At 45.4% G+C, this 23,818-nt stretch overlaps 1 protein-coding gene across 16 annotated transcripts in view; it reads left to right on the forward strand.

Annotated features, from left to right (window-relative positions):
* The window catches only part of FNBP1 (formin binding protein 1), a 975,957-nt gene that overhangs the window by 944,142 nt on the left and 7,997 nt on the right, over window positions 1-23,818 (forward strand). For 11 of the 16 annotated variants that reach the window (XM_085613976.1, XM_085613977.1, XM_085613978.1 and 8 more), the window contains one exon: window positions 2,719-2,877. In XM_085613976.1, the coding sequence (XP_085470102.1) occupies window positions 2,719-2,877 (159 nt within the window). Of the gene's footprint in view, window positions 1-2,718; window positions 7,333-23,818 lie in introns of those variants that run through there. The other 5 variants (XM_085613986.1, XM_085613992.1, XM_085613981.1 and 2 more) reach the window with 4 other exon arrangements.

Genomic DNA, 23,818 nt, shown 5'->3' on the forward strand with positions numbered 1-23,818 from the left:
CTTACTTTGGATGCTGGGTATCATTGTGATATCTGTTAATAGTTGGAGAATAAAACCTCTCCGAGCAGGAGTTTCTTTATTAACAGCATTTGCAGCAGGGCAAAACAGAAGTGAGAGCAAAACATAGACTTCCATAGAGCTGGGTAAAATAACTCCTACCGAGGAACTTCGGGCCCGATTCACAGAACTAACTTAAGACAAAATCCTAAACTCACTACCATTTTGGTATTCACAGAAGGCACTTACTCATTTCGGTATTTACAGAAGGCACTTACTCATTTCGGTATTCACAGAAGTTAGGAGTCCTAACTTTAGGACTCCTAAATTGAGAAAAATCCTAACTTTACGATTTTAGGTATTCACAGAAGGCATTTAGGAGTCCTAAAGTTAGGAGTCCTAACTTTACTACTACTAAACTGAGAAAAATCCTAATTTTAAGAACAGATGTACAGGGTAAGTAACATAATCCATCTAGAGTATTACTCTATGACTTTTTTTTTTTTAAATTGCTATCCCTGTTGTCAAACATGATGAATAGATGCACCAACACAGGTAAATGATATAACAGCATCATCACAGCGAATGGGATAACGGACATTCTTCCCTAGTTGCCAACAGAAAAAATCGGACCCCTGTATCTGTACTGGATCTGTCAGAGGGATCTTCATGACCGCTACCACCATCACAGTAGAGTGGAGAGAGATCTGTTCAAGTCTCTTTAGTTCACTATTCCTCCTACCCGTTATTTCAGGAACTTTCCCAGTTCCAGCATCAACTAACAATGTCTACCTGTCATCTTTCCTGGCCTTTGTACTTCCAGAAAGCCTAAAGGGAGGGAGCATGTGAGTCACTAGAGGGGAGCAGCAGTTCGTACAAGGGGAGAAAGCATTCCATGGAATTAGAGTTCTTACACTGCAGACCTATTTCTGAGGTCTTCAGTACACAAGTTGGTGCACAAATGAACCACATGGAATGTATCAGGCTTCAGAGAAATACCAGGTGATGGTTAAGACAGCCTCATCTGGCTGACTGGGATAATACGGACTTCAGTAATTTAGCAGATTCGGTTATGCCTCAATGTAGTGCTGGACGCCCTCTGCGATCCCTAGAGCAGTCCAAATCCTCTCCATGTTATGTGAAGTCTTAAGATCATTGAGGTAGCCCTTGACACCGAGGACCCTCCACCAGAGAAGTTCTGCTCTTGAAAGCACTGCCATAGGCTTTCTAGTAGAAAAGCTGTTGCATATGGTATTCGTTGAAATCCATTGATTGATCAACTTGCCAGGAGGGAGTGCTTCTGCCATAGCTACCATTTCATAGCCTCAATTTCTCCAGTAAAATACACAAGCTATTACAACTTGCAGAGGAGTCATTCTCAGGTTTTGTTTTTGTCCTTACCAGTAGTAATCTCTCTAACAGAAGACCTTCCCCACAGTGGAGGCAAATATTCTTTCTAAATTGATGGATTCTTCTTTTCAGTCCATGTACAAAGCATTTCTGCGACACCTGTCATGATTTGTAGGGTCCTAGTAGCTCATACTTTGCCTCTCTGAATAAGCTAAATTCAAGCATTGTATTTGCAGGGACCCAAAGCAGTTAAGAGAACCCAACATTTATTTTAGGCAAAAGTAGTCTATCATGTTCACTTGATTCGTAGGTTTCTGTTCCAACTTTCTTTCACAATCCAATTGCTCGAGCTGAAAGGTCACTTTATACATTGGATGTGAAAAGAGGGTTGGCTTACAATCTAGAAAAAAGGACAATGTAAAACTTAAACAACTGCTCATCATTTTCGGACATATAAGAAACGGCTTATCCACCATCAATCAGCCGTGCGCAAGATCAATCCTTTTTTTTTATGATCTAAACCTTGCAGAAAGGAAGAAAACCTTCCTGGAAAAACAGAAGCGTTATCCACAAGGGGAAGAGCCGCCTAGAAAACGTCTAGCTTGCATGTATACATAGCAATCCTCTGGTGATCTAAATACACATTTACTAGACACTACCATCTGGATTCGGATTCAAAAGCAGAGACACCGTTGGGTCAAGCTTCTGTTTTCTCCCTTAGTGACTGATTTGATGTTTCCTTTCCCAAATGATTTGGTTCCATTGATGCTGTCGCTGTTAGTAAGATGGTGTTTGCTGGTCTATGCAGTGTTTGGGCGATCAGTGAAGATACCAAAACATGTACTCCTAGTCCTCCTTCATGGACTTGACAATAGAAATTATAAACATACTGCTCCGCAACCTGGCCACTTCTGCATGTCTCCAATGAAAAAGACTTCTGAAGGCAGCTGTCAGCGCAGGGCAATGTGGGTCCAAGGAGGTGCTGAATCCAGTCACTTTCATTCCTCTTAGAAATCTGACTAGGTTTCAAATGAGTGTTTATCGCAGATGCCTTCTCCCTTTAAAAGAAATCAATATACAATGAAGTCCGGTTCAAGTAAGATAGACTTAGATAAAAATGAAAAGGTTCAAGAAGAGATTTGTTTCACTTGATAAGTGTTCTGCGGTCCATGCAGGTAAGTATTTACCACAATGAAGACTTCCATTATAGAGAACAAGAATTGGAAGGAATTAACTTTAGCTTTCTCACAAGTTGGGGATCAGGAAGAGCTACAGACTTGGTCCTATTAACTTACTGTTTAAGATACTTTGCTTATTCTCCATGTCAGACCAGTGCATCTACTGAGCCCCGCTCTCCTGTTCTCTCTCTAGGTCAGAATGAAGGAACCATCGCTGTCGAGGAAGGAGAAGTGTTGAACGTCATTGAAGAAGACAAAGGAGATGGCTGGACACGGATTCGCCGAAATGAAGACGAGGAAGGTTACGTCCCCACGTCATACGTGGAAGTCTATTTGGACAGAAATGCCAAAGGTGCAATGACATACATTTAATACACTCTGTGCTGTCTTTTTCATGTTTCCTTAAAGGAAGAAGCGTGCTGTGTCCCATGCATCCCTTGTTGGGTGGATATTCATAGTACTTGGATTCTGGTTTTTGATATTGAGCCGTTTTCCCGCTCTGTAAGAGCTGGATTTAGAGTCCATGTGTATGAAGTGTGATCAGCTAGGAGAGACGGCTGGGTCTGGAAGCAGCTGCAGTCTTGACTCAGTTCAGAGAGGACTACTAACATGGAGCAGCCTAGGCTATGTGTCCCACGTCTATCTGGCCTCTTCTGCACCTGCTGCGCTTCAATCCTCCGTCGTGAGGTATGACTTTGATTCTGTCATAGTTGTTTGTTACGGGTCTACATAAGTGCAACAGAAAAGGAACTCTTCACTTGCTAAATCTGTTGTATTTCACACCAGGAGCCTTCTGTCCAGGAGGGGTCAACGCTCCATAGTTTTGGAATAGGAGTATAGGTTTGAACAAGCACTTCTCTTGTGAGATGACCCTTTCCCACACTAGGTGCCTCTCCATGGAGTGGGATATCCTTGGCTGCGGGAAGAAAGAGTAGACATGGAGCTCTATGCAGGAAGACTCACTATGGCTTCTATTTCTCTTAAGGTTGTCTGTGAGCTTGTCTCACATTTGTTTGACGTTGGAGCTAGCCTCTTACGCAAATGTTGCAGAGGATCCAGCATTTGAAAGGGTCTAGATTTGTGTTTAGTGCCCCCTTCTTCATTAGTAACTCTGCCTTTCCCACCTCACCATAAGATTTAGATGTCTGGCTGCTAAAGAGGTTTTATTGTAGGAGAAGCAGAAACTGGGCCTGCCAGATACCATGGAATGTGCCCTCAACTCATCGGCATAGGCACTGGTAGTTAAAAATGCTTCTCGCTCACCATTTAATGAAATGTATTATTTCTGAGGCTATCCTGGTTTAGAAATAGGTGATAACTCTCAGTGCAGATATGTTGAAGAGACCGATTCTGTACAGTGTCAAACATCTGTGCAGGTTCAAAATATTTCCCTAACAAACTTTAAACCAGTTGGCGCGCTATCAAGAGAGCAGGAGGCGCAAACCATTCCACACCTCTAATAAAAAGTTGCTTCGGGATCCTGAAGCACCACTAACCAACCGGGTATGGTCTGCGCAAAGGTTAGGACACCCACCTCTGTAATATCCCGCGGTGTAGAATATCTGTAACTCTTGCAAGGGCTTCACTCAATAGATTAGAAGTGTAGATGAGGACATCTAATGGCACCTTCACCTAGGAATGTCCAGTGCATGCTCCAGACTTTCTCTGTTGGAATGACTTCACCTAGGAGCACCCACTCCATGCTTCAAACTGCCTCTGTGGACTCATACCCTGCTCCCAACTAGCTCGAATGGCATTTCTTCAGCTCCAGGTCGGTCTTCACCTAGAAATGCCTACTCCCTATGCAGGCACATCTAGACCCAGGAGCACTGTTATGATCTGCATCTCCAGGGGTATTTCAAGTAATACTCATCCAGGAGCGCCCACTCTGCTACAAACTACCTCTGGACGCGCGCCGTGACGTAGGAGCTCCCACTCCCTGCTACAAAGCCTCTAAGTACGGTGTTGTCCTGAAGCAGCAGTTCTCTTTCACAGGCAGCTGTGATCAGGCCATTGGTGCATCCATCATGTCAAGAATGTGGCGGGAGAAGAGTTGGGTGGCAACCTGGTAATCTTGCTGGCATGTATGGACCTAGCAGCCACCAGGAAAAAGTGGTGGGAGCACCAGCAGTGTAAAAAGGTCAACCTTTAAGAAAATCAGTTGGGAATCCTTGATTAAAACTTTGTAACATTTATTGACAAGGGGGTTGGGACTGTTGCACTAAGACGCTTTTGGAATAGTCATTGCATATAGTAACGGTATTCAGTACTCTAGATGGGGCTGTGGGAGGACATGACCCATTGCCTGCTGATTAAGATACAATTCGCAGACGAAACTTGGACTATAGGAAGTCTCGGCAGAAACATTCTGCATCAACAAGAAGTAGGATTCTTGTCAAAAGCGGTATTGAGAGGTGCAGCGAGCATCAGCAGAGGAGGGCTAAAAATATCTACAGCACTTGCTCATGCAGCAGCAGGCTAAGCTCCTGCTAACTGCGAGACTGACTACTACAGAAGCACCTGTCTTGGCCTGAAGGAGTGCAGCATGGTACAGAAGGGTGCCCTCAATAGCCAGGGTAACACAGATGGCTATGCATCACGCACAGATATTTGACATTTTGCTAATTCCTAATTGAAGCAGTGAATCACTCAGGATACCCTAATGGTGGTACTTCACCGCTGGAGATGCCAACCATACAGTCTGTATCAAAGGATCACCTATGCCAGAGCAAAGGGATTGATTCGGGGGTCTAATTGCTGTACCAGCAGATTCCAGGTACATGTGTGTGCGCAGTTAGTATCTGAAGACAGCTGCATGGTATATGCAGGGCCAGTAATCTGAGGGATATGGGCTGCTTTTTATTGTTCTCTTAATGCCACACATTTGTTCCAATTTTTGGACGAGTTAGTAGAAGTCTTCTGTGTCCCGCCCCCTTCCAAGAATTGTCTGTGGAACAAAGGACATACTGAAAGAGGAGCTCCCATGAGTAGGCACTGATCAGGTGCATGTCATTTATTTTCTACTGCTTCACGAAGCGGAAGGAAATTAGGATTTGATTATGGGGCTGAAACCACAGAAGACCAGTTGGGTGCTGTCCCAGGCACTGTTGCCATGAGTGTTTCTATTGCCTCTCTTGGCATTCTGTTAGTTGTCGGAATGTTGAGCTGTGCTTCAGATGGACATATGAGGTCTCTGTCCAGCTGCGATAGACCCCAAAGACTTGTACGAAGGTCTTCACCTGTTCTGAACTTTCTTACAAGGTGTGCCTGGCGTAAGACCAGTTGGTGCCATTAAAACAAATGTCTCCTGTCAAGGAGCACTTGGCCCCCCGCTTACCCTAAAAATATATCTAGTGTGATGTCATGGAATTACATTTGCTCCAGAAAAAGGTAAATGCAGAAAAAAGTGCAAACAGTACAAACATAATGAGGCCTGCTAAGAGATGCAATGTGTCCAGCAGGCATAATGAGCTTATTTGCTTTGTTAAGATGTTACAGCTTGTATTTGACACGCCGAAGCATGTGATTGTCGAGGTCCTTGTCAGGAAAGTCTCATTTCAGTCTTGGAAGACCTGTGCGGAGCGGAGCAGTGCCATGGCTCTATTCAGGTTAGATCGAAGCATCTCCGTGTCCTGCTCCTTATAAGGAAGACCTTGTACCGGTCCTGGAGGGCAGAAGGCAGCAGTGTCATGGCTTTCTTTACGTTACTTCTCCCAGCTGCTTCACCACCTGCGTGGACTAGTCTTGATGGCTCATAGTGGAACAATGTGCAATCACGTATATAAGTTACACCCCTTTTACTCTGGGTGTTCCTCATGGCTCACTGTGGCAAATATTACTTAACCTAACATACTAAGCTTGGAAAAGAATCTGTGGAGGACATCTTTAATATCTGCTGCATACGCTTTAGAGGCTTGGGTGGCCTCCCTTTGGCTGAAACCGACTTGGAGGAAACAGCTGAGCTCTGGAACATTTCTTTCAGCCTCCAGAAAGTGCCTCAGTATCAGTCTAGTGAAGGAAATTGGACTGTGTGCGGTAACAATGTTGTTAACCTAAGCGTCTGCCATTTGTAATTATCATAGTATAGTTGTCTTGTCTGACCATTACTAAAGCCAGGCTCCATCCCTCTAATGTGTGAGTAGTGGAAGTCCTAACATGACGCTGTTCTTGGGGGACTTGCTTCTGCTTCTTCACAGTAGACTCTAAATCACCAGTTGTTAACCTAGCAGTTCGGACCACCCTTGAGGGACGAACGAGCTACTGTACCAAATTTGGAGCAAACTACAGTACGATACACCCCAGGCGAGTGTGCACTCGCCCTCTGAGGTGAAGCACAATGTCTGCCAAAATGTATCGGAGATGCTGCTTCTTGAGCCGAACAGGCGTTTCTGCTTGTTGCCATTGACTGTGTACATATAGCCAGTGTTTTAGAAGCGGTCATGTTTGTGTATATATTACAAGATTGCTTTACATTTTTATTATTGTTTACTTTTCTAATTTATGTATGCATTTTAACCATTATTTTGCTAACCAGTTTTGCAACACCTAACATGCTTGTTGTTCTAACAATGAATCCCATGATGCAAATATTGTGTATCGCCCGCATCTCTGTGTTCTAGTGCATGTGCATGTCTCCTACAACTTGTTCTTTCTTTGCACACACGCTTTGTATATAACCGCTAGAGAGATTGCGCGTACCCTTTATGAACTTCTTGTAGGAAGAGATCTACTCACCCACGGTGTCTCTTGTTTTCTTCCTCATGTCCCATCCACCACGTGTCTCAAATAAAACATATATTTTCTCATACTGGCATTGTTTTACATTTTATCAGCATGTACTATTGCAAGTCCACCTCCCAGACTGCCATGCTCTGTTCATTGATTGGGAGCAAGTCTGCCTTCAGACCCTTTGCTTCTTTTTATTTCCATAATGGGTGTTATCAAGGGGAACATTGTGTGAGCAAACTTCATAAGAGAGATAAGGGTGCAAGTGAATATCATGAGGGGGAGCAGAGTGGGTATACACTTCTTGAGTGCACTTCTTGAGGGAGCAGCTGGTAGGACAGATCATCTAGGGGAGAGCCCCTGAGGGAGAAAAAAACATGCATTTCATAGAGCAGACAACGCAGGTCAGCTTTTTGAGCAAGTCATTATCTTGGGACAGCTCAGAGTGGGAGTTGATTTCTTCAAGGAACTCACAGGAGGTATACATTTTTGCAGTGAGATGGGGAAACTTACAAACTTCTTTATGGATTAAAGAACGAGTGGACTTTCTGAGGAAATATAAAGGTTTGTGAGTGAATTTATTAAAGAACAAAGACTAACATAAGCGTCTAGAGGGAAATTGAAGCCAAAAGGAAGTCCTAGGTGAACTCCTCAAGCCAGTGGGAATTTATTTCTTAAGAGATTAGGCATCAGAAGTGCACTTCCCAGGGAGCAGAATGTGAGTGGGTTTCTCTAGGAAAAAGGGTAGCGCATGACTTCTCTCCTTGACAGAACATAGCACAGAGGTAAACTTCTCCATAGAGACCAGGAGAGGACTTCTTGAGAGAGCCAACAGCTGGAATTGACTTCTTGAGGTATTAAAGGATAGGAGTGGGATTCCAAAGAAAGTATGTCCTCCCTGAACCGGAACACAAGCAGCCTAGGACTCATCAGCCGGCACAGCTTGGTTCCAGTGAGACAGTGTGCACGGGACCAACATCTGGGCATACCCGTCTCACTTAGGGGACCACACTAAAGTATACCAAACAAGTGATTGATAGAATGTTTGAATTAATCTTAGCCACTGGGCCACATTACAGTCCATTGTTATTTTAATGGAGCAAGCAGCAGGTGTGAACCTTTTATGGTAACAAAGAATGGCAGGACAGAGCAAGAATGAACTCCCTAAGGATGCTGAGATCCAGAGTTTACATCTCAAAACAGTAGAAATTGAAAATATTCTGAGGAAGTAAAAAGATTAAGAGAATTTCTTGACAGAACAAAAAGCACAGGTGAACTTTTGAAGGTAACCGAAAAAGTTAGAGATCCTCTTGAGGGATCAGAGAGAAGAACTGAACTTATCAAGAAAACACAGTGGAGGTGAACTTCCTGAGAAAACAGAACTCCGGGGTAACCTTCTTGAACAAGCAGGGAACTGGAGTCAACTTCTCCATAGACTCAAGAACAGGAGTGAGATTTGTGAGAGCTCAGAAAGCACACATGAACTCTTTGAGGGAGCAGAAAGAAGGAGATAACTTTCTGATGGAGCTGAGGGTACATGTAATTTTTGTGGGAATACACATCTGGTGTGAACAGCTACTAGAAGGAAAAAACAGGAATACGAATTTTAAGGGGCCGAGCGGGGGGCTCACCTGATTCAAGGGCTTAAGAGTTGATATCTCAAAGCTGCAGAGGTGGAATGAACTTTTAAATGGAGGAAACTAAGAATGTGAACTTCTCATGGAAGCGCTGGTAGGATGAACTTCCTGCGGCAGTTCAAAATATTAGTGAACATCTTGAGATAGCAGAGAGCAGACATGAGGTCCTTGAGAGAGCAGAGAACTGGAGTACCCTTAATGAGTGAAAAGAGTTGACATGAATACTTTGTAGTACTAGAGTGGACTTTTCAAAGGACTAAAAATTAAGAACACTTATTGAGGCAGCAGAGAGCAGAGCAGAACAGAGCATTTTGAGGTTTTGGAGTTGCACTGTGTCCTCCGCTGTTGTCTGCCTCGAAGGCAATACAGTGGCCTCTGGTGAGACTGCCTACAGGTGGTCCTAGACTGCCTCCTACGCTGCACCATGGGCTCTGTTACCACTGCCCATATGGCTGCACTGTGGCATCTGTTGCTGCGTCTGCCTTCTATGCTAGACCGTGGCCCCTGCTGAGACTGCCTACACAACAGCAATATCCAGACAGTATGGAAATAAGTTTTGCTGATATTGTTGGGCTTTGGACCATATCACCTATGGATATGGGGTGGTTTAGAGTCTGTTTCACAAAATCCTAGGACCACAGGGGTCCGAGGCGGGTCCTACAATGCCACTACATGAACCACCTCTCTATCCACCAATCTCTTCCCACTGCAGTGGCCACCTTACTGGCCAACAGCCTTTATCCACTAGAGCAAGCCACTTCACATTCCATTAGCCTCTATTCACTCACTGTTACAATCTAGCTATGCCACCCGACTTCCACTAGCCTTTACCCAGTAGATGGGTCAAATGCTATCTCCCAGCCTTTATCCACTTGATGAACCATCTTGCTCTCTGCCATCCATTGCACACTGGATCTTACCTGACAACTTCACTTCCTCGCAGGACAACCCACCTCCCTGCTAAAACTCCCATACTCATTAGGCTGTGTCACTGAAGTGTACAGGTTTCCTTAATATGCTGGGTCTCTCTTCTGTCACTCCCCCGTGGTCACTACGTTTTGCCACTTGGATGTGAATTCCCCCTTATGCCACTCATCCCTGATTCAGTAAGGCAAACCATATGCTCAGGATAAAGGGTCTGGGTGGACCTCACTCAAAACACAGATCCTCAGTGAAATGACAATTGATAATCAATATAGGACTAAGCAGGTACTTTCTCCCCCTAAAGCCCACACCCCTGTGCCTGGTCCTCTGACCATGCCTGGCCCTTTCGAACCCCGCTCTGACGTGGCTGAACCGAGGCCTCCCTGTCTCACACGCTCACTCTTCCATCTGACTCCTTCACTCTCTGTCCTTCAGTTGAACTTCATTTGTTCTCTATCACCCTAGCTTCCTCAGGCCTCTTGCTCATAGCACTCTCACTCCCTTTTTTTGCGTAGTCACCTCTCTCGCACTATGTCTCTAGACCTGTTTGCCTCTTTTTCAATCCTCGATCGCATCATCTCTTTTGCATGTTTGCTTCTTCCTTTTTTCATCATTTGCCTCTTCTTTCACGACCTCTTGTTAAAAATCTTTCATCTCTTTTTTCATCATCTATTTATCTTTTTCTCCATATGTTTTACACTGCTTGCCTGTTTACTTGCATTTCTTACCTCTGTCTGTAGCCATCTCCCATCTTTATTTTGCCCCATTTGAGCCCTGGCCCCACAAGGCAGCCTTTCCGCCATCTCCCCACTCCTACCTGCTTCTCCCACAGTTTCCTGCTGCTGAACACTTACTCCTAAAAGCTTTGTCCTCCAGACCTACTTCATGCCGGCCACTTGCACCCAGCACCAGAAGACCTGGTCCTACTTCCATCCACTGAAGCCCAAGACACTACTCTGCCACAGGACTTCACAGTCTGAACACCAAATGACTGTTTCCCCTGTGCATTCCCCACGTACTCTGAGGGTGCGTGTTCTTGTGCTGGCTGCCGCTTCTCCTCAGCGCCCCTCCAGCCCACCTCACCCGCCACCTTCAAACCCCACGCTCACAACCCCACTGTGTACAACATCGCTATACACTCCAACGTCCCCACACTTACTTGCCTCCTCCTCAACACCCACTCACTCATCAGACATGCCATTGACATTTGGGACCTTCTGCACAACTTCTTTCTGGACCTTCTCTTCCTGACCGAGACTTCGGTCAACCTGACAACTGCCCCCAACATCGCACAGCAACCCACTTGCAATCACCTTGCCCAAAACGTTTCAAGATCTGAAGACAGGACAAAACCTGCAAATCCAGAGGAGGCATAGCCATTATCTGCAACGACAACATCCACTGCTCCATCACGTCGGCTCATTCTAGCGTTCAACTGGAATACCTGCCTTCAAGCTCACCATCTCGAACAACATCACCCTGGGAGGGGCCATCTCACCCATTGTCCCAGACCAAGTTTCAACTTTGGAAGCACCATCTAAGATCTCATCGCCTCACCAGTGCTTGACCCCTGCTTCTCCAGCCTCCTCTGTGACCTCAACTTTTTCCAGGAGGACCAACCAACCCAAACACCATCAACCTCCTGAGCACAGTTGGACTCACCCAACGAGTTCAGGACCCCCCTCACACCGCCGGGCATCTCCGACCACGTTTTTCCCAACTTTGCCAACATCACGGTAAACAAGCCCACCCCCTCACCTAGACCGACCACTTCTTTGTCTGCTTCAACTTGCACCTCCCCCACTAATGAAGAACTGCGCCCACCAGAGCCTTCCACCGCAACTGGAACAAGATTCCTGTGAAAACCTGGACCTCAGGAATCCAACAACCTCCATCACTAACTTCAATTCCCTTGTGCGCAGACACCCTGGCCTAGCTCAAGACCATCACCATCTCTCGGAATAGACCACAAACCAGCTGGTTTACAGAAGAACTACGACTCACTAAATGCCATTGCAAACAACTAGACTGCCCATAGAGAGAAACCCACAACATCATCTACAGCAACACTAACAGATCAACCCTCCAGCTCTACCACCAGTGACTCAAGTCCTCCAAGAGCACCATTCTGACTGATCGAACTGAGAACAGCTCCAATATTCTCCATAATGAATCAATTCACCTCCCCTGCTGCCAGCTCCACGACCATCACCCCCTTAGAGGCTCTCCACATACATATTTCCCACTACTTGAGCAACTAAATCAATCTCAAATCAATGAGAGGGGCCCCTTCAACACCAAAGGAGTTGGGCACCAGAAAGACCTCAGTCATAAAAATAATCCCCTTTGGGTAACTCAAACACCTTAACTCAAACAGAAAATCACATATACATATCACCAGAATATGACAGCATCAAAGTGCTCAATACATCAAAATACAAATATTTTATTTAAAAATTACCAAACATGTGGTCACACATAGAAAATATTTTCATCGAGCATTTAAAAAAAAAATGTTGACATCAAGTAAAAAACATCATACATAGCAATTAATATAGGAGAAAAGTTTTTAAAAAACCACTAACAAATCAGTGCAATATTGGGAAAACAAGCAAGAAGTAATCCTTCTAGTCAGAAACAAGGCAAAATCGTCAGACCAGGATCATCTACCCGCACACTTAGATTTTATACATATACGTTATTAGTTTCAGCAAATGTCCACACAGTTGAAGAGATGTCTTTTTCAGTAAGCATCGACGCGTTTCGGTGAGTATTGTCGTTTAACCGCCACCTTCTTCAGGACAAGAGACGCTATCTCCCAGACAAAAACGACTCTCTGTTGCCCCTGCTCGTACCTGGGGTCTGGACGCCACTGTCCTCGAGTGTCCTGCTACTGCCCTGTCCTTCCCCCCCCCTCCCGCCGCCGCGTGTGAAACCTTCGTGGCCGCAGCGTGGAGGGAGGGCGTGTAAGGACTACATTACCCAGGATCCCCGGGCCCACGTCGGAACCAGCGTCATCGGATTAGCGCCCGGAGGCGCTTAAAAATCGTCAGCACACCCGGCGGAGCGGGTGCCTTCTAAAAACGACTCTCTGTTGCCCCTGCTCGTACCTGGGGTCTGGACGCCACTGTCCTCGAGTGTCCTGCTACTGCCCTGTCCTTCCCCCCCCCTCCCGCCGCCGCGTGTGAAACCTTCGTGGCCGCAGCGTGGAGGGAGGGCGTGTAAGGACTACATTACCCAGGATCCCCGGGCCCACGTCGGAACCAGCGTCATCGGATTAGCGCCCGGAGGCGCTTAAAAATCGTCAGCACACCCCGCGTCGCGGGACGCGCGCGGGCGGCGCCGGGCTGAGCCCGGGCAGAGGGCGGGCCGTCTGTGGCCGTCCGGGGTCGAACTGGGTCGGGTTGGCCTGGTCCTTAACAAGGTGTTCCCGGTTCATCAAGGTCTGTATATTGGTCATCATTTTTAACAGCCATGGGCAAAAGGAAAACCCCCGAGGGAGATTCGGACTCCTCACGTTCCCTGCCTGTGAACTCTAAGACAAGGAAAACTAGAGCAAAGAAAGCTCGCCAACATGCAGCCAGTAACTGTGTCATGGATCGCATTGAGGTTATTGTTGATGAATGTGGGGAAATACTTAACGCCACCCCCTTGCAGGCTACTGGTGGTAGAAATGTGGCTACTAAAAGCATTGTTATAGTCCCGGACATGTTCCTATCGAAAAAGGGTGGGGAAGAACAATCAAGTGGAGTAAGGGGCAAAGCTGTGGTCTCTATCACCCCCACAGTATCAACGGAAGTGAGCCAAGTTCACTCTGACAAATCCCCTTCTGACTTCAATTGTCCCCCGGGTATAGCTTGTAGCAATAGGTTTTCCATTCTGAGTGAAGTTGATATTGATGCTAGATGTCCAGCCCTGCTCCCTCCAGCAAGCTTGGATGCAAATACAGGTCCTCTTTTACCTCAAGATAGTCCTATCATTAACCTGCCCGAGGAATTCATGGGGACTGAATCCTGCAAACATGATATAAAATCTCTGTTGGTTCTAGTGAAAAACCTGCACTCCCTGATTGAGACTATGCAACTCAAGATTGATACACTATCAACCACTGTCACGAAGTTGGGGGAATCTAAGCTGGCTACTGATACTTATTCTAAGCTAAACTCTGTTAATTCGGAGAGGGGTTTGGTTAAGGCCTCCACAGAGGTGACCGATGGGCCGTCAGTAACATCTAATGTTATTGCTAAGAAACTGCCCCATGTTTCTCACCCTGCGAATATCCAGTCTCGTCTTTTAGCTATATCAAAGGCTAACTCTGCCGCTGCTTGCACCCCACCTTCTGTTAGACATCCCATCAGAGTCTCTCCTGGTATGCCTCAGGCATTACCACGCGCTGAAAGATCCTCTCTTACTAATGAGAGAACAGGAACTACTTTTAAAGGTAATCCCTACCATCAAACTCAAAGACATGGGCCACACAGTCGCACTTTTCACCCACGAAAGGTCCTTATGGTAAATGTTCCAAAACTGTCCTCTGGGTCCCAATTTGAAAGCAGTGAATCTCTGGTTAACAAGGTCATACACTGGCTCAGGCATGTAAGGGGATGTTGCTCTGTAATCAGAGCTGATATAGAGGGAGCTAGAAGGATTTCTCAGAATGATAACAGGATGGACCTTATAGAGGTCACTTTTTTCGATCCCATCTTAGCAGATAACCTCATCAATCTAGAATACAGAAGTTGCCCTCCTGACCATTCTACAATCCAAATCAAGTCCTCCCCTATACAAACTTCTTGCTCAGGAGGTGTTTGGCCACAGCCCCTGGGAGAGTCCGGCCTAGAATTAAATGATTGACTTTGTAATGAAGCTAGGCTAGTGGTTTCCCTTGCCTCTCCTCTTTTGCCTAACAAAACCCTTAACACCGGTACTCAGGCTAGTAGGGATAACCAACATGCTTCCAAAGTCTATGTAAGGATGTCTTCACTGAGCAGCATCCCAGAGATTAACAATGTCCCTGTCATTGGTAAATTGGGTAGTCTGGATATGCATTGTTCTCTTGCAAACCCAATAGAGAACACTCCACTGAATGGTACCCTAGAATCTATTCAAGAAGATAGTGCAACCATCTCTGAGTATGGCACACTTCTGTCCTGGAATATCGCAGGACTTAAATCTAAGTTGAATGATCCTAACTGGGTACGATTCATCAACTCTTATGACATTTGCTTATTCCAAGAGACCTGGCTACTGGAGGCTCAGTTTGCAGCGGGTTTTCTGAATTTTAACGTCTTGGCCGTAAAGGGCAAAAAGGGGCGTCCTTCAGGTGGTCTCACCACCTGGATTAGACAGGACCTAGGTATCATTGTTAAGGAGCTTTCAACTTCTCACCCAGATATCCAACTACTTAAGCTCAAGTTTAGAAACGGCAAATCGCTGGATATCTACAATGTTTATGCTAGAAGCACTGGGGGCAAGAAATCCGATATTATAGCACGTTTGGAGGAACTCTTGCTTCTTTATTCTCACCACTCACATGTCATTGTAGGTGGTGATTTTAATATAACCTTTGAACCCCTTTCTGGTATTGATTGGAATATCTCGGCGGCTGAGGATGCCCTATGGGGCGTCCCATGCTTAGATCTTGAACCTGTCACTCGTTGGTCTGAACTGGCAATCCAGATCAACGCTCTTTGCTTAAGCAAGGGGCTTCGTGCAACAAATGGAAGGACTGAACAGGATAAATCTGGATCTATCACCTTCAAGAGTGGTTCCCGCACAAGCAGGATAGATTACATCCTTCTATCTCTAGATTCATGGGAATCCCTGAAGGGCATGGAAGTTATAGCCAGATTGGAGAGTGATCATAACCCTCTCTCTCTGACTATCTCGCTTTGGGTGTCTCCAACTGCCCACAATAATCTTTCTCCCCAGGTCCTTCAAGACGTGGTTATTTCAAATGATATGCGTCACGTAAAGTGGGCAAAGGTTGCTCAAAGCCAAGAAAGCTTAACTCATATTTTTAATAGATTAGTGCTTGCCACTCAGGATATGGGGGCCGTACTTAACCAGTGCCCATCGGCAACTCATTGTAATCTGGGAACTTCGATCCATGAAACCTTCTTCTCAGAACTCAAAGATATCTTTATTAGACCCACCAAAAAAAAAAAAACTAAACCTAATATCGACTTCTCACTACGTTGGTATTCTACCGATTGTAGAGAAGCTCGTGCTAATCTGGGCACCGCATTGAAATCTGGCGACATCTCCTTAGTTCGTCCCGCTAGGTATGCATATAAGCAAGCCATCTTTAAAGCTAAGAGAGCATGGGACTTCCAAAGATGGCAGGAACTTAGGGAAGCAGGTGCCCATAAAGACATGAGACAATTCTGGTCAGTTTTTAAATGGGGGGCTGGCGGTAACCCTGATAAACCACAAAACTGGGTTACACAAGATGATTGGGTCAAGCATTTTGAATCTTTATATGCAATTGATGAAAACACATGCCCATCTCAAAATTATCAATATACTTTTTACAATGAAGATGCCTTTAGCTTGGGTGATGTTGTTACTGCCCTTAAGTCATTGGTTCCTGGGAGGGCTCCTGGGATGGATGGAGTCCCTGCTGATATTTTCTCCTGTAATAGTGAGTCATGGGGTAACTACATTCTAATTTTAGCCAATTTGATTGCTAGAGGCGCTCCTATCCCGAGATCCTGGAAGGGAGCAGAAATTATTCCTGTGTTCAAGAAGGGGGACAAGTCTCTCCCCGCTAACTACCGTCCTATCAGCCTGATAGATACCACACAAAAGATCTTAGGCAGGTTGATCTTGAACAAAGTGTTGGATTGGGCCCTAGATAATGCAATCCTTTCCCATCTACAAGCTGGCTTCAGAGCAAGAATAAGCACCATTGATCAGGTGCTGCATTTTGCTATGCTTTACTGGAAGGTGGTCTACTTGGGGGGAGGCAGCCTATATGCAGCTTTTATAGATCTTAGGGCAGCCTTTGACTTAGTCCCTCGGCAAACCCTATGGGCTGTCTTAGACAATCTGGGGATGCCAGCTGCTCTAGTTTCTCTAATTGCTAGACTCCATTTAGACAACTTTGCGCAGATTAGATGGGGTGGTGTTGGACAAGTGACCAGGCAGTTCCCCATCCAAAAGGGGGTCAGGCAGGGCTGCGTCCTCGCGCCAACCTTATTTTCTCTATACATTAATGACATAGCAAAATTATTAATAGATGCGAAAGTGGATGCCCCTTCTCTGGCAGGTGCGAAAATTCCTATTTTAATGTTTGCCGACGATTGCCTCATAATTTCTAAAACCCCGAGTGGCCTACAGAGGTCCTTAAGTTTGTTTGAGGCGTTCTGTCTAGCCCGTGGGCTTGAAATTAATGTTTTAAAATCCAAATTCATGTCTTTTAACCAACCAAAATCTTTTAAATGTAAGATATTTATGAATAGTTTGCTACTGGACCAGGTCCAAGATTTTACTTATTTGGGCATTTGTATTCAGCATGACTTGAGCTGGAAAAAGCAGGTTAACTTGGCTTCTCTTAAGCACTCCCAACTCTCTGGTGCTTTAAGTAAAGAACACGCCAAATCTTTGACCAAACCGATTGATCCTGCTCTTCGGGTCTATGATGCAAAAGTGGTTGGAGCAGCACTTTATGGAGTTGAATTGTGGGGATTTGAAAATTTACATAAGCTATCTTCCTATGAGAATAAATTCCTTCGAAATTTAACAAGTCTACCACAGAGCACTCCCCTTTGCCCTCTATTCTATGACCTTGGTATGAGACCGATAGCATTAATTGCCTCATTCCGCCCTATTCTATACTGGAGGCGGCTATGGGTTACCCCCGAACTTAGGCTTTTTGCTCTTGGCCTCATGGACATTATCAAATTGGACACTTGCCGAAAGGTCAAGTGGCTCCGTAGGATCTATGAGTCACTTCGGGACCTGGGTCTAAAAAACCTGTGGGAGGATCCTCAAAATGCTTGTTTCCCCACCAAACAAGTCCTGAAGTCTCTGTACTGGGAAATGGTAGCATCCAGAGTTTTCAGAACAACAGCTCCGCTTTCACTATCTGGCATCTTCTTGGACTTTAAGGATACCATTTCCTTGGCACCTTTCTGGGATGATATAACCAGTCCTTTGGACAGGAAGCTTTACTTTCAGCTCAGAGTTGGTAGTCTCCCAGTAAGAGAGTTTACATCTAGATGGTCTACAGAAAATGTACTTAATTGTCCTGGTTGCACTGCACCTGTTCAATCTGTTAATCACTTTTTGTTCCAATGCCCTTCCTACATAATCCCTCGACAGACCTGGCTTAAACCAATGTGCCGGACCTTGGGTACCACGAATACCAAGGTGGCTGTTCGCATCTTGCGATCTGCTGAAACTTCATTTGTTTATATATCTGTTGCAAAGTTTCTTGGTAGGGCATGGGTGATTAGGAGCAAAATGCTGTCTTGATTAATTTTCCTTCCAATGAATTGCTGAATCAGTTTGTAAATATCTCTATTTTATTTATTGTTTTAAACCATTTTAAAATATCTTAAAATGTTTTTATCTTCTAATATGTATGATATGAATATGCTTTTATGACAATCGTCGAATAAAGCTTTCTTGACTTGACTTGAATCTTTTCTACAACCTTGTATATACACCTTAGGAGGTATAGATTGGCCTCCCTTTTCGTTGGACAACCCAGGGGCTTTGAAGAGAAAAGTACTCTCTAACTCCTTTATCTTCCACACCCAAAACTTGGTGGTAGCTAAAGCTGGTATAAGCCTCTCAGAGATAATAATCCAAGAATAAGTATGAAGCCCCTTCGTATGTAGCTATATACCCAAATCTCTGTCACTTTATCCGTTTTAGGGCAATCTCAAGTATCTCCGGTTGCTTCCACATTTCATTAAAAATCTCGTTTGAATGAAAACACGGACGGGGTCTCAATACCTCCGCTTCAGAAAAAGTTTTTGTCTCCTCTTCCTGCTTCCACAACCTCAGTTGCTGATATGTGCACCATACAAATACTAATAACATACTATATGCATCCCTGATTTTTGACAGTGCTATACGCAGTGCCCCCCGAGTGGAAGCCCAGACCCCAAGTACCCATGATGTAATCATTTGGAGGTTTATTGAAATAATAGAACTAGCACTTATGTCAAGTTTAGCCTACTGTAGGAGGTGGTGAGAGATCCTGGTCGATAAATGTGTCTTTTGTGGGTTGTGCATGTGCTGTAAAAGATCACTAAACAGACTTACTTTTCTTTTCCCTGCTGGGGTATTCAGCTTTTTAGGGGCTTGTTCTTTTCTTTTATGTCTGGGTTATGTCAGCTTCTGTGAGCATATGCGAAAGCTATTTGTGTTTGACCCTTGATGCAATAGGGTTACAGAAGTTCTCTGTCACCATCCCTGAATGCTCTTTGCTCCCCCTATACCCCAGTCTGTCCCTTTTAACCTAGGCTTTCTAGATCCTGCTTTCCCTGGTTGCCTGATGCCCCCTGTCCTAGGCTGTCTCACAACCTTCATTGATAGGCTGTCTCAAATCACTCCAATTAGCAGCTGTCCCTCCTACATTAAGCTAACCTTTTCCATACTACCTTAGGATGCTCAAGTCCCTCTAACCCATGTTGCTCCATTCCCTTTCTAACCCTAGCGTCCCCATATCGCTCCTATCTCATGCTGCCACTTGCCCTGCCTACCCCAGCTTGCCCTTATTATCCCACATCGCTTTTGTCCCAGCCTGATCCATGTTACATCATGCCTATTCCAGGTTGCCCGTTGTCACTCCTTTCTAAAGCTGTCCTATGCCCCTCCTATTTCAGGCCCTAGTGAAAGCCCATCTTTTGCGTGATGAGGCAAAGCACTGCGTCTCTCCTATCACTGACCCACCACGTTGTTCTATCCTGAAAGGTTGCCTCAGCTTCCTATGATCTTTGACTGGACACTTCCCTTGACTAGTTTGAGGGACTTGCTTTCCTTATCTGGAATTCAAACTGCTTTATTGAGGCCATGTCGAAAATCACACTTAAAGTTTGGACTTAAGTGGAACTTGCTGTTCTAATGTCACTTGATATGGTAGTGCAACTCATTTTCCACGCAGCAGCACTGTCGCATCCCTACACATGACCAGAGGTCGCATTTTCAGAAGCAGCCGGAGCTGTCTAACAGGATTCCTTCCAACTTCCAACAGGAAGCAGGACACTTCATTTAAGTGCAGGAGAGTGAACGAAATATGGTGGGATAATAGGAGGCCTACTCGAGCATCTTCAGTTTGAAGGCACCCTTTAACAATGGGGCAGGAACAATCTCTCAGGTCTTCATGAAGTAGCTTCATGGCATTCGCAGGTACCTGACAAAGGAACCATCCTTGAGGTGCAGTTGCAGCCTAGAACCGGAGATCTCCCTGAGGTCTTTTCATGGTCCAAATCTGTACACTGTTATGAGGGGCTCAGCAAGCCCAAGTGAAGACCAGAAGGCCATGTTACTGAACACTTGCATCCCTCAAATATTGTTTCTCTTTTGTTGCTGGCCGGCCATGTTTTCTGTACTTCCGACTTGTTGCAGCTCTCCAAGATTCTCAAGTGGTATTTACTAGGGCAGCTTTTTCACAGTGCGCTAGTTATCAAGGACTTTTACACTCACTATAATAGCTCAACCTTCAGATGTTGCCATGCTTGCTGCATAGTCTTTAAAGGCATAAAATCATTAGAGGCTTGTGTCTGCTAGTGAGGCTTTGGGCTTTTTGTGGCCGCTGCAGGTTCTGGCCTCTCGCCAGATTCCGACAAACAGCAACTCTGACCTCTTTCAACAGAGGCAGCAGTATCTTAGTTCCTGGTCTTTGCCTTCGACTCGATTTCTGAGCCCTCTTTGCCAGGCTCTCCTCAAAGGTGTGGGGGCTTCTTTTCTCTGGGGTTGTTTTCACAAGACTCTGGCCATCTGGTGACCCTCTTGACACTTTTTCATGAAGACTTATGCTGCCCTCTTTTCAAAAACATAGCCAGGGCCATAGCATGTGCTCCACATGTTCTCAATTATGGCCACAGCTACTTGTTGGCAGTATCAGTGGCTCCAAACGCAGTGTAAAGTGTCACCCATCCCTTCTGTTCCACTGTAAAACTTGATGGTCCAAGCCCACTTGGAGTCCAGTCATCATGTACTTGTGCAGCAGATAAACTCACATGTTCTGCTAAATTTTCTCTCCCATTGTTCCTCTGGGGTCTCCATTTCCTACTGCCTCTCATCTCTGTCCTGTAGGTGTGTTAGCGCCTGACACCCTTATGTGTCACTATTCAGTGCTGGCACAGAAACAGATGGTGAAGGAGAATGAAAATGTAATGTTTTGGAGGAGCCTCAGGTCTGGAGTACCCTCTTTGACCAAAGTGTGTTGACCACAGATCCCAAACCCTCCGCTTTGATCTTCAAAGAGGTTCTGAAATGAGATAATCAAATTAGAGAAAAGCCCTACTGCTCTCAAACAGGTGGCTGGCAAGCCTCTGGTGAAAGCGATGTCACTCTCATTGGCTTAGTCCTGGGTTTCTTTGCTATACTGAAGAATCGAAATGGCCTGCTTTTACTTCTTCTGCAGACAAGGTTTTGGGGGCTCAAAATGCAGCTCTTTGATTCTCATCTGATGGTCGGTTTACAGAGAAACAGCAGGTTTCTTATTCTGCACCGGTGGATAATACCTTCATTTAGTGTAAGGCGGGGAGATGAAAGATGAGTTGTCGTTGGTGATAACCATCAAACCTCCACCTTAACCCACATAGATTTCAGGCCGAGGAGTTAAGCTGGGCTGAGGTAGAGGCCCACACAATTTTGAAAGCTTCGCACACTATTAAAGAGAGATAGACCTGCTCTAACAGTGGTTAGACTGGGAGTTCTTCTCTCCTCTAGCCAGAGTAAAAGAAGACCAAATGGACTCTGTTCACCCACTTGTATCAGGCTAACCACCACGACGAAGGGGAGTCCACCTTTACCCTATGGTTCTATTGGTGGTCTGACAGGCCATTAGAAACCCTGTCCCCGGTTCCTCCTCCTTGTTCCAGTGTTTGGAACTCAATGCCATGAAGGACTCAGGGGAGGACTTTAGTCTTGTATTCTATTTTCTCCCTTTGGGGTGGAAATGAGGCACTCTGTGCACCATTCTCTCGATCTCTGCACAACTCTTGCAGTTCGAGCACCATTCTCACAGATTGGGGACTATTCCCGGCATCTGCTTTATCAGCCATTTCCTGGTTATATGGGCATAAACAGATTCACTGCTTATCCTGGCATTAGCAGATTTAGTCTTGCGACTGAGGGACCAGCTTTGTGCACTGTAACACAGAGATTGATCCTTCTACACCCCACTGTAGAATCCATAGAGGAATTACTTTTGGTTTAAAGTTTTAGCCTGGATGATGTGCGATGCGGTGCACTACCAGTACAGGAAGGGAGCACCACTAGGTCTTACCTTAGCTCCGACAATCTTTCAAAAGTTAATGGCCACAATTACATTTGTTTGAAAGGCTGGTTGGTGAGAACATATGCCCCTCAAGGTGCCAGGCTAGACATTGAGAGAGTGATCTTTTTTGCAGTGTTAATGGATTGTGTGTATATTTGCACTCTTTAATTCACTTTGAAATGAGGGCTAGTTAGATAAATCTGTTGCAACCATGAAATCAGGAGCCTCACCCACAATCCAGACGAGTTCCACTTCCTCAGCTGGTGAAGGAAGTGGTCCCATTGTGGCCTGAAGAGGACATCCTTCTCGTAAGAGGTTCTCCTGCCCCTTTCAGATCTGGACACCTGCAACACCATTGATTCCTCAAATTAAAATTCTCTATCGTCGCCACTGGTCTGTCATAGAACTATGCTCCAGATGAACAGGTTACTTTCTTCGGTAATGTTATTTCTGCTAGAGACTCTATCTAACTGCATATTCCTCACATTTTGAACATTCACCAAGCATCAGACTGAATCCAGAAACATTTCAGCAGTAGCTCTGCATGCTGTCAGGTCGCACCTTGCGACTTCACAATGATGACATTCCACTCTGCACATGATGTGCAGAGCCTATATAAGCGCCACCCCTATGCACTGTCAGTTGCTTTTGAGGCTGTCTGCGCTCCCAAACTCAGAGCTCCAAGAGCAAACCAGTTGTGACCAGAGTGCAGATTCCTACAGTTAGGATCTTATTAATGTATAGAGTTCAATCACAGAAAGGAGAGGATGGGAGGGTCGATGAGGAATCTGCGGCTAAATAGAGTCTCTATCAGAAAGAGAGTTATCAAAGGTAAGTAACTTATTCTTCTGATAGAGATCTCTAGCCACAGATTACTTACCTTCTGAATAGATACCAAAGCGGTACCTTTTTGGAGGCAGGTCTGTGAATGGACTCAAACCAGAAAGTCCTGCAGGACAGAGTGGGCAAAATTCCCCTTTCGGCATACCTGACTATCCAGACAGTAGCCCTGTATGAATAGGGGGATGTCCACGTAGATGCCAGGCATGTGTCCAGGATAGGGACTCCAGTTGCTAAGACAGAGGTAGCAGCTTTGGCCCTGGACAATGAGCACACAGTCCTTCCAGAGGCTGCTTTTTGCCAACCTGTAGCAGATCTTAATACAGTGCACGATCCAACGGAAGAGGGTTCTCTTCTGCACATTTTTGCTCCAGAGAACTGTGCAAAAAGATAATCGTCCAATCGGTGTTCTTTGGTACGATCAATGTAAAAGTTGAGGGCTCTCTTGGGATCCAATCGATGAGGGGCGAGTTGGAGCATAGCATGCCGGCAGGGTGATAGTTTGATTGACATGGAATGGCATCACAGATTGGTAGAAAAGATGCTTGTGTCCGCAGTACGAGTTGGTTTGGGAAGTAGGTAGTGTATGGTGGATTAACCATAAAGAGCCTGAACCTCACTCACATACTGTGCCTAGGTGATGGCGACGAGGAACACAGTTTTAATAGTAATAGTCCGTAAAGGACAGCTGTGAAGCGTCTTGACCG

This window comes from Triturus cristatus, chromosome 1_2 (assembly GCF_964204655.1).
Source record: "Triturus cristatus chromosome 1_2, aTriCri1.1, whole genome shotgun sequence".
Classification (NCBI taxonomy): domain Eukaryota; kingdom Metazoa; phylum Chordata; class Amphibia; order Caudata; family Salamandridae; genus Triturus; species Triturus cristatus.